At 42.8% G+C, this 11,665-nt stretch overlaps 2 protein-coding genes and 1 long non-coding RNA gene across 3 annotated transcripts; 1 reads left to right on the top strand and 2 right to left on the bottom strand.

The window, feature by feature from the left end:
• The first annotated feature begins 333 nt into the window (after window positions 1-333).
• Window positions 334-2,348, top strand: LOC104444210 (trihelix transcription factor GT-3b). Its single transcript, XM_010057849.3, has 2 exons — window positions 334-791; window positions 1,324-2,348. The coding sequence occupies exons 1-2, from the start codon at window positions 459-461 to the stop codon at window positions 1,921-1,923; spliced, it is 933 nt and encodes a 310-aa protein (XP_010056151.2). The 5' UTR covers window positions 334-458; the 3' UTR covers window positions 1,924-2,348.
• A 504-nt stretch (window positions 2,349-2,852) lies between these two features.
• LOC104444209 lies at window positions 2,853-5,372 on the bottom strand. The gene is made up of 2 exons (XR_725364.3): window positions 5,087-5,372; window positions 2,853-3,207 (listed from the first exon to the last, which is right to left on the bottom strand). It is a non-coding gene; the product is annotated as an uncharacterized LOC104444209 (long non-coding RNA).
• A 784-nt stretch (window positions 5,373-6,156) lies between these two features.
• On the bottom strand, window positions 6,157-11,464 carry LOC104444208. Its single transcript, XM_010057848.3, is given in 8 exon segments — window positions 6,157-6,900; window positions 7,085-7,246; window positions 7,580-7,762; window positions 9,438-9,475; window positions 9,478-9,571; window positions 10,277-10,525; window positions 10,669-10,844; window positions 11,063-11,464. Coding segments are annotated over 8 exon segments (1,557 nt in total). The 5' UTR covers window positions 11,292-11,464; the 3' UTR covers window positions 6,157-6,474.
• Between the last annotated feature and the right edge of the window lie 201 nt (window positions 11,465-11,665).

Below are 11,665 nucleotides of genomic sequence, written 5' to 3'. Positions count from 1 at the left end.
AATCCATCGACATTTTCTCATGTGCTGTCGATCTCTTCCGAAAGTTAGGAGGGGGAGGGGGGGTGCCACCGCAAAAAAGTCTAATTTGCTGAACCAATCTTTGCCAATGGGCGCCCAAAAAGTCAACCCCTACCGACCTCTTTGACCTTTGAGGCCTCCCCCGACCAAGACCACCACCATGGCTGCCCTCGCGTTTTCACCGTTCTGGCCCCCGCCACGTGTCGTTTCGGCCCCCGCAAAACGACGGCCCGTCGCCTAGGCTGAAAGCGTAGAGGGGGAGCTAATACGAGAGAGAGCCAGTGGCATAACTATAAATAGGCGCGAAACCGCCTGGGCTTTCCGACAAATCGCCCTCTCCACGCGCAAAACCAACGGGAATTTCCCCCGGAAGCCGCGAAAAACCCTAACAACCCCCGCGATCGGCGGCGGCGACGGCGGCGAGCTCCGATTTCCCGGCGATGTTCGCCGGCGAGGACGACGACGGAGAGTCCCTCGGCCGGATCAGCATGATGGCGTCATCGCTCCTCATCCCGGCGGAGGCGGCGGGGGCGGCGGCGCCCCAGCAGCAGCAGCCGCGGCCGCCGCAGCTGCAGCAGCATCAGCCGCAGTGGAGCCAGGAGGAGACGAGGGAGTTCATAAGGATACGGGCGGAGCTGGAGAGGGACTTCACGGCGGCGAAGCGGAACAAGAACCTGTGGGAGATCGTGAGCGGGCGGATGAAGGAGAGAGGCTACCGCAGGACGCCGGAGCAGTGCAAGTGCAAGTGGAAGAACCTGTTGAACCGCTACAAGGTAGCTTTTGCGTGTTGTTCGTGGTCGTGGAGGTGCGCGGTGCTATAATTTAGTTGAATCTGTTGAATCCTTGCGGATTTCCATGATATGCGAAGTTCAATTGGCGAAAAATGATGCTTTTTGAGACTTGATAATGGGAGTTTTGCTTGCCCTGTACCTCTGAAATGAATCAATTTCTCAGCTTCCTGTGATGCATCTCTAGTTTTGAGAGTTTGAGAAAGTGGCTTGTCTTTGTGAGATCTTCCCCTGGTATCAGTCTGATCGTTCTGCAATATTAGCTAATCAAGCAGGGCTTTAGAACTGCAACTAAATTAATCATGCTTCTTGGAAATGACTATGTCAGCTAAGCTGTGCATTCTTTCTCTGTAGCTCGTGTTTTCAAGTTCTTGTCTTGCCCTCTGCTTTTAGGTGATCCTATGAATGTGGGTTTCGATTAATTATTAATTTGTTGAAGGTGATCGAATGAGTGAGTAGCCCTTTGGACAGAGTTTTCAGCTCATTGTATTAAGTGCCTGCTTGACTGTTATTTCAGGGGAAGGAGACGTCGGATCCTGACAGTGAACGGAAATGTCCCTTTTTCGAGGAACTGCATGCGTTATTCATTGAAAGAGCGAAGAACATGCAGCGGCTTCATCTTGAGTCTGAAGGGACTTCTGTCCAAGCGAAGAAAAAATTGAAAAGATACGGTGGCAATCAGTCTTCTGATGAGCTTTTGGAGGCTGATGATGAAGATGAGGATGATAGTGATGAGGAGAGGCCTTCGAAAGTCGGTTCTCGTAAGAGGAAGGCCAAAGAGGTCACGATCAACAAGCATACGGGGGGGACCAGCGGAGTATCTGGCAGGAGTGGTGGTGCTGATACTTTGGAAATGCTCAGGGAATTCTTCAATCAGCAACAGGAGATGGAAATGCAGTGGAGGGACATGATGGAGAGGCGTGCCCGTGAACGCCTTTTGTTCGAGCAGGAGTGGAGACAGTCAATGGAGAAGCTTGAGAGGGAGAGGCTGATGGTTGAGCAGGCTTGGCGGGAGCAGGAAGAGCAAAGGAGGTCGCGAGAAGAGCACCGGGCTGAAAGAAGGGATGCTCTATTAACCACCCTCTTGAACAAGCTTCTTCACGAGAGCGACTTATGAAGTGGCTGGATGGATAGTTTACTGACCTAATTTTGTTTGCAACGATGTTCACATCTCTGTCGTGGATAGGCCGGAGAGATTACTAAAGGTTCTCATTGATTTGGAGGTACGTTTTGCACAGATGACGATAAACATTTTGAAGAGAAAGTACGGCAATGCAAAATTACATGTAGAAATCTTCTTAGTCTGGTGTTTGTGTAGAGAGAAAAGGGTTTTCCCTTATTGATTTGTAATGTTTGTAATTGTATGTATTTATTATACATTTGTTCAAATGCTTGTCCTCTGAAGTTTGTTCTACATATTCTGGTTGAAATATAATACAAGCTCATTACTTCAAACGATGAAGAGTCAGTGTAGATAGCACCATGTGTTCAAGATCTGGTTTGCACAATGTCCATAATGGATTGCCTCATCTTTCTGATCCAGTTTATGCTCGTTGCTCGTCTCGACTTCGTTTGGCACTTTTCTTCTACCTTCTTCCATTGTTACTGAGAGTAATGTTTATACCAGAATTAGCTCCCATCTTTGTAGACATCAAACTGTTCTCTTAACTAGGTTTAAGGTAGTACCATGGACCATAATACTCCAATTACACAATTTGTTACTTGGGTTTATGTAATAACCATTATGCAGAACTCAACAAAAAAGAAAAAAATTAATTTAATCTTTAGTACATCGTAATTTCGCCTGTGAGTCTATTGATGCACTTGAAAAGCTATCTGTGGTCTGACGTCATGCGCACAGCAAACTCAACCGGGATAAAGGTTACCATTAGCTATCAAATATACTGGTTGCCACACCAACCTGGCAAGGATAGGCTCAAGCAAGGTGTGCATGTTCAGGAAGAGGGCTAGAACTCGAGCCAGTCAGCTACCCCACTTTCATGATTCATGTTCTAACAACCAGGTATTTGAGCAGCAGAGAAGTTGTTAAGAGATTAAATATACCTACAGTTTCTCCAGAGATCATCACTTCAAAAGTCTTACATATGAAATGACCGTTGTAGATGACACGAATACTGATTTCGAAGCAAGCAGGAAGAAGTGACAATGTGAGAGTTCAAATGCAGTTGCAATACAGACTTGCTGAAGCAGCACCGAATTACACGAGTCAAATTATTGTGCTTCACATAGAGCCTTATACATGCGGATTAAGTTTTTCTCCACAGTTTCCAGAATTCTCTACAAATGAAAGGTGCCGTCAGCTCGAGTCACTAGGTGGCTTTTCCTTTGGATGTTTGGAGGTATAATGATCCCCAAGTTGATTCTGATTTGCTAGTTGCACCTGGTAAAGAGACAAAAAGAACAATGAAAACGATTTGCTTCATTGTAGTTAACCATTGCCATAAAAAGAATACGGCTAAACAAAAGGTACAAGAACAAGTACCATGGAAAACAAACAAAGAAGCTTGTGGAATTGAAGGCTTGAATTGGCATAACATTGATCCCCAAATGTGGGACGACAGACATACACGTACGACTCTCAAAGGAATATTTAAAGTTTGTGAAAACTTATCCTAGCAGCTGATAAACTATAGAAGATGCATCAAAACTATCTCCTCCACTTAAGCAGCCATACATCTGAATTACAACCAGATACTCCAACAAATCAGTGTCAAATGCCCCAGGTTTAGAAACCCATTCTCCAATTCGCGTAATAACCCTTGGACCCCCCACGAATAGGATAACTAAATTGATTCTTTTACTCATATTATGCCAGCATTAGGGCCAACATATCCAGCTAACTTCATTATTTCATTTCAAAACAGTTACACTATAATGAAAATAACGTTCCTCTAAGAAAAAGTGATACGGAAGGCAGAACTTGGAAGTCTTTTACTTCCAGGGGCCCCTTGAATCCATAAAACCAAGTACAGTAGACAAAGCCTTCCATTCCCTCATTCACTGGGATTGAATACGGGGAAAGTCTTACGTAATCGTAAGGTCCATATATTTCAGGGTCCTCATGGAACCCACCACATCGAGTCTTCTCAAGTCACCTATTCCTTTTTGATTGGCATCCTGCCATAAGTTTTCTGTAATGTGTTCACTCAGATTACTCCAAGAATTTGTCTACCCAAGATTTTACCTTTCCCTTGTCCTAACACAGCATGTAGTATCTGATTTGCATTCTTCATCTGGGGGAGAGATCGAGCTTCAAGAGATAGTGAATGGTCTAATCAATACCCAAACTTGCCACTTCCCAGGAATTTTAAGCAAAGATCAAAATTTCAGCAACCCAAGCATTGAATATGCTACAGAAGAGTAATTAATCTTCGCAATGCCAGCAAAAGGACATCAGACAATTTCAATGTATATCCTAAGTAAACCTCATAATATGTCAAAATGATGCAATTAACAAAATGCCAACTATGAAGGTCATTAATCAGGAAAAGAAAAACCATACTAGGTGCATACTTAGAACCATTCATCCCTGAAAAAAGCTGTCATTTATAGCAAAAAGTAGCAAAATTATAACACCTAAAACAATGATTTTCACACCATCCAAATGGAGTGTCCATCTACTGCTGCGAGAACACCCCTAAATTGCATTTCTCAAGTGTGCATTCCTCAGCTACCGCCATTTTGTTCCACCACATCCAACCACTGAAAGTCCTCCAATTCATCCAAATCATCATCATCTCAGCTTGACGATGATCAACGAGCTCCGATCAGCGTTCTCCAGCCACGATGCCATAGATTCTCACAACACCTCGTTCACGAGGTAAAAAGGATGGGAATCCCACCACAGTAAAAAAACTCCACCTCCTCATATCTCCATGATCACGCACGAACACCCTCTCCAAAGAAACTTCCCGAACACTCGCTCACTCACATACCCAACACTCTTAACCGTTAATTAACCACCGCACGTGTCAAGACAGCAACAAACGAATTAGTTTTCTTATCAAAACACGCACAGCAACCCAATTCGTAGTCCCAACTCACACACGAAGACGATCCATAGCCATAATAAAGCCGGAACCTTGGACAAAAGGGAACGAACGGTAAAACGAAACCCGGAAACCCAAGTCGACAGCGCGATAAGAACGACGTCCCCTCGCCCGATCCGATCGAATCGTGATCCGTCCCCACGCGCGCAGAGAGATTTCAAAGCTGGGGAAAGAAAAGAGGAGGAAGAGGAGAGCGAAGAGAGGAGAGACCTTGCAAATGGGGCAGGTGACCTTGAGGCCGACGACCCGGGCCTCGAGCTGGGACCCCTTGCCCTTCTGGTTCCGCTCCGCGTTCTTCCTCTGCGCCTCGATCTTCTGCTTTCCCCTCGTCATCTCTCTCTCTCTCTCTCTCTCTCAGTGTCTGCGTGCGAAAGGAACGATGAAGAAGGAAGACGAGGAGGATCAAAAGACGATGTCGGGGCTGCTACTGGTTGCGTGGGTGGTGCAAGTAAAAGCGTGCGCACGGGGTAGGCGGTCGCGATTGGTCGGTCGGTCGGTTTTTCCTTTCCTCTCTCTCTTTCTTTCTTTTGGTGATGTAGATATATACGTCCGTACGCCTTTAAGCGTCGACTTCTCTCTCTCTCTCTCTCTCTCTCTCACACCCGGTTGGCGATAAAAAATTCTGCTGGTCTCTCTATTGCATCTTTTGCCGTTGAATGAAATTTGAGAGATGCATTCACATGTTAGAGGGATTCAATCCATCGTTGCATTTGATTGCTTTAGCATTTCACATTTGTTATTGAATTCATATGAGTAATTTGCTACTTTTAGCATGTTGAAGGAAAATTGACAAAAAATAATTTCAAACCTTTCACATATATGTCAATTCTGTTCTAAACATTTTAATTTAGCCAATCGAGTTTTAAAAACATTTTAAATTTTTTGATAATTTGCTGATGTGATCAATTTAGCCAATTCTAATAAGAAATCACCGACGTGGATATATTGTTGATGCTAACTAGGCATTTTTTGCAACTTTTGAATTATTTACCAAAAAAAAAAGGTTTTTGCATTTTTTGCAATTTTCTTAAATCCAGCACAACTATCATGAGGTCTTTTCTTGTAGTTGTTACATTCATAGGTTATTCCTCGATTCATTCTTTCATGAATTGCTGAAATAGAAAGGCTTCTTGAAATAAGGGCACATTAAGTTACCAACTAGTAACACCAAAAATGAGCGTTACCCACCCTAGCAATAAGCTGCTGGCTAAAAGCCGAAAACATTGACATCACATACATCAAGCTTTCCCTTCTTCCCAATGAAATTCTCACAAAAGGAGTTACGAGAGTAGCTCAATTATAAACATGTCATTTCTTAACATTTACAGTATCCCGTACACATGGTATTGCCCAGATAATAATTGGTAAGTCGACAAAGTTTGAATCGTGATAGAAGCATTTTCTTATGCATATGACTAAACATAAGATTATCTATTGCATTTTTCAGAGAATCAACTTCCATTTCCTTAAAGTGGCCTTCAAGTCAAAGGCCACTCCTTTCTAAACAAAATTTGTGCTCGTGTCTTTTAAGTTGAAGGAAGAGAAAACTACTTCACTTATTAGCTGATTACATAGGCATCTTACGACTCAGCATCGTCTCAACTTATCTTGGCATGTAGCTTGAGCTGAAAAACCCGTATCACCATAGACATCTTAAGCTGCAAACGCTCAATAAAGCCAGGACCAGATTTCTGCATACTTCTTATCAGCCACTCATAATCAGAGACCGTAGCATCAGGCAGTGGTTCCAAAAATTCGCACCTGTCAAGTATGTGAGGTGGAGGTACTCCAGCCACAAGGTTTGTATCTAGCTTCGGCCTATTAACCTTGATGAGCTCTTTTGGAATTTCAATGATTGGACTATCAAGGGCCCGAGGAACAGCACCTGGAAGTACTCCCTGTTGGAAAGGCAGTGCTCTTGCAGATTGCAAGCAGAATTCAATCCATTGATGGATTAATGGAGATGGGCCTCTAATGCGGCCTCCAATTTGGTCGGTGCCTATCTTAGAGGCAGCAGGGATGGCCTATCACAAGAAGAAAGTATCATCAGGACATGATGCTGATGGTGACGGAGAAAGATCCTAGAGCTACGTTCAACAGTGTATTACTCTCTCTAGTACAGTAGCTTCCATACATTACTAGTGCTCAGTCACTAACAAGTGAAATCACATGAATATGGAGAGGAGATAAGGCTCCACAAATACATACCCACAGATCTGCCCATAAGCTTGCTCCTGATTTTGGCACAATGACTGCAACATTGCGCATCTTTATGGCAACAGGAAGGACGTCACTGCTCCACCCAACAGCCACCCATACATCATCCACCCCAAAAGCTTTTAAATAGTGTGTATTGTCAAAGAGTCGAACCTGCATGAAGTAAGACCTAAGCCTTAAACTTTTGAAAGATAAGAACCTATACAAGATGCATCAAGTTGTTCCCTTTCCCATACGAAAAATTGAAAGATCAGACGTTTTCAATAATTGCTGGAAGATCCATTCATGGCCGTAAACTAATAATGGAAATGTAAGATGATTCTCACCATCTTCAGAAAATTACCAAGCTACCCCATCCTCGCAAGCAATCGAACAAGTGTCACTTTAGTTTTGGAAAATCAGGTCGAGTTCTCACCTTATAGTTTCTTAAAAGATTAGGCTAGCTCATTATGAAGGAATGGGTGTAGTAACCGTACTTTACTATACCTGCTTCACAAGTGATGCCAGATTTTGCCTGACAGCATTCTTTCCACCAACTACTTTTGAGTCAATGTCATCTGTGTTGTATGATGCTCCCATGTACTTCAGAACAGCACCGATAACCTCTCTAGGACTATCAACCATTGAAATTCTCCCAGCAAGCTCAGGCCTCCACAAATCCTCCCAGTCCTGCAATACACCAATGATTGTTAATCCTACAATCTTACATGACAGCTAAATTTATTCTATGCAATTAATATATGCAAAAAGTTTGTAGATGATGGCAGTTCAACATATCTTATGATTATCTAACTCATGCGGGGGAGTCAAGGAATGCTCCCAAATCTTAAGAACATGATCCGTCCAAGTCATTTAGCAGCCCTACTAGATTAGTTTTACAGTGGTCAGCTTTCATGAATTTGATGGAATTTTTGACTAAAAAGATATGCGCTAGGTAGAAAATCCTTCACCTAAGGAAAAACTGGAGAGGTACTTCAAGAAAAGCCCTTGTTTTTTCACTAGAAAATTTCTACTGCTTACTTTCTTCTCATAGATCAACACAGTCCCACAAAGTATAGATATGAAATGAGAGGCACAAGAGTCCATCTTTATTGAAACACAAACTGGAAAGATAGATAGCACTCATATCCTATTCAGGGTCGCTTGTGAGTTGTTTTATGTCCTTTGGTATTTCTAAAATTGCATACTCAATTCAATTGGTTGCTTGGACATCATGAGCCGTAAGATGATTAAGGCAGTTGATCAATACAAAATAAAATAAAATAAAAATTAAATTTATATTATATTATCCTTCATGAGAATTTCGAATTTATACATTGATACCTGCAAGCTCCATCCAAAGTTTTGTCTTCATTGGTTTTTGCCCATGAACAGGAGAGAAACCAATTTACACAGAAGAAAACTATAAATTCTTTTTCCAGTTTGAAATGAATTTTTCATAGATCACATACCATATTAAACCATTTCTAAATTTGATTCATGAGGTGCAAGAGCAACCTTTATAGTTTGGGTAGGTTCCTTTTTCCTTTTCTGGACTAACCAAGTTGTTGACTGTCTAGATTTTGAGAAGACAAGCTTGATCTACTTCATTGCAAGGAATTTAAGACAATACGTATACAATTTTCCTCTACTATATTAATTGGGTCAGCACTTTGCTATTCTCTGCCACAGGTTTCAACATTAGCTTGGCCCATTGGTATGGTATAGATCTAAGATGAGATACTTGATTTAAAGGGCTATGCTATCAAATTACAGTTAAGGAATCTATATTACACTATTAGAAAAATGTGCTCACGTCTTATCGTGCACATGCTTTATCGATCTTCACCACCTCCTTGTTATTGGCTTCTACTTATGATCCTTGCTAAGCACAAAGTCACAACCTAATATAAATTAGGACTGATATTGTAGGACTTCTTACCTGTCCAATTCACTTAAGAAGGAGATCCACGCAGGCTGTCAAGCCCAATACTAGAAACAAATGGGTCTCTAAAACCGCCAAAAAGTTTGGAGGTATATTTATTTAATAGGAAAATCCCATCTACGATTTTTGAGTTCTCCATGAACTTAGTTTCCATAATGGGGCCTTGGTGCAATGGTATGTTCTCACTGTGTGACCTGGAGGTCATGGGTTTGATCCAAGGAAACAGCCTTTAGGAAACATTGCAAGGTAAGGCTGCATACCTTAGACCTAAGGGACCTGACCACAGTTGCAGCTTAAATATTGCAGTAGCAGTTACCGTTACCAAACTAACCATAACATACACCGTTACAAAGTGATCAGGACCATTCCATGATTTACCCAATCTTTTAAACAAATCAACATCAACCTGCAAGTGATTACCTCTATCGGAGCCATATTAAGCTTTTTGAATTTGCTTTTTTGTAAGCAATCACCATACTTCCCCAGCGATAGGGAGCTGCCCATACTTTACCGCCTGTATCTGTTGCCCCCTCAGAATTCCTGCGTAAATGTACCTGAGATCTTTTCAGTGAAAGTGAAAATTATTAAACTAAAAACACATAAAATCAATGGCTCAGGTAAGAAGCAAGCGCAGTTATCATATCAAACTCAAATCACGCACAGAAATTCAGCAAGCAGTTGTTTGACTAATTAAAGCATTGTCACACTTCAATAACACCATTTTCTAAGTTTTATCGGCTTGTTATCAATGCAAATTAGCACTTTTTCACAAATGTTTGATGTTTCCAAGCTCAAGAATGCCGCCCATGATCCTGAACTTTTAACTTCATTCTCGACCAAAATCTTCTAAGCTTGTCTGCAATAAACCACACTGTCTGTCTTCTTGAGAGCAATAAACCCCCTAGCATTTTTGCCCTTCACTTATACTGCATCATCATTGCATTTTTGCATTTCCATCCCCACTTGCTCCTACATTAACCACATAACATGCCCAGCCCTCATCTAAATCTTTTGTAATTCAAAATTTTAAAATAAAAACAATGAACTTAATGGACAAATTTATTGTCTTCAAACTTGTCGATCGGATTCTGCATCTCACAACTAGGAAGAGAATATTTTGCGAAACTTCCCACGTATTTACTTATTCGGTTGCAAGATTACATTGACATGAACATGGAGGCATTAGAGTGTATTCACAGCGCAAAATTCTAGAAAGGACTGCAGTGCACGGCTGTCTGCATCTACTATTTCATGTTTACCTTCCATTTGTCATTTAAGCCAGAAAACCAATCCTGCTCTTCTGTCCTTTCTATAGGCTCGATCAAGCCTTTCTTTATAGCTAGATCAAGCCATGAGTCACCAACAGTGACAATATCAGCTGCAGCAGTAGACGTGGGCTTGACATTGCCTTTAGCAAAAGCAGTTGATACATCCGAAAATATGCTGTCAAGACTCTCACGCAACTTAAGTTGTAGCCTCGCTCTCTTCCCTTGGGACTGCATAAATTCCTACACATCAAGCAAGAAATTCTTCACAACACTATACACACTAGGCAAATTCGCCCCCATCATCAGGAAAAATACTGTATCAATTCCCATTTCTCCAAATTTGCACCCGAGAAATCGAAAAGGTAAAGTCCAAAACAGGAGACCTTAATCCAAGGAGGAGGCACGGAGCCGCGAAGAGCGACGACCCGCAGCGGAACGGTCAGAGCGTACGACTTCGACTTCCATTTCTCAAACGCTTCCTCCAATTCCTTATCTTCCTCTTCTTCTTCAGCTACATCTCTCGTTCCACGCTCTCGTTCCTCGTCGCCGCCAGCACCATCTGCGCTCACATTTTCAAGCATAAAAACAACAAATCACTCGCAAATCAACCAGTCAACGATCCAGCAATACAGCAAAAGTGACAGAATCAGTTCACTCCTCATTCATGCTCAAGCAACAAAATCACCATCCCTCAACAAACAAAACGTACGGCACTGCACGACCGAGAAAACGATAATCATGATAACATCAAAAAAGAAACAAATAAAAAAAAAGGACCTCGAGTTTGGCCTTCCTCTCGCTGAACTACGGCGGAAGTGCCGGAATCGGAGGCGAGAGCGACGGGAGGGAGAGAGAGAGCGACGGAGGCGAAGGCGAAGGCGAAGCCGAGAGCCGAGAAGACGGCGGCGCAGCCGAGCGATTCGAGCGCGTCGCGACGCGGAGGCTCCGGCCGGAGCTCGAGAGCGGCGGCGAGAGCAGAGAGTGCGCGCCGCGCGACGGAGCCCATTCCGGTCGGGGAGGCGACGGCGGAGGCGAGGGAAGCTGGGAGGCCGGTTCTTCGGAGCCGGACGGGAGTCCAGCGGCGGAACTGAGAAAGGGGACGAGAGAGAAGACGAGCTCATTGCTAGAGATAGAGAGAGAGAGAGAGAGAGAGAGGACTGGTATGCGTCCTTTTGGTTAGAGAGAGATTTTTTTTTTTGGCTCCATAAATGAGGAAGAGGAATTCGGAAGTACTTTTTGGTTTGCTAGAATAATGTGGGTACATACTTGTAGTATAAATGCTTGCCACACCGTGATGTCATACTAGTGAGACTTGGGAGGGAAAATTTTGTTTTTGAGAAAAATACTCTTCAAGAAATCATTTCATCGAAAAATGTTTTT

The sequence above is a fragment of the Eucalyptus grandis genome, chromosome 5 (genome assembly GCF_016545825.1).
Source record: "Eucalyptus grandis isolate ANBG69807.140 chromosome 5, ASM1654582v1, whole genome shotgun sequence".
In the NCBI taxonomy this organism is placed as follows: domain Eukaryota; kingdom Viridiplantae; phylum Streptophyta; class Magnoliopsida; order Myrtales; family Myrtaceae; genus Eucalyptus; species Eucalyptus grandis.
The sequence above is the reverse complement of the archived record's forward strand: the minus strand, read 5'-3'. Positions and strand labels throughout refer to the sequence as shown.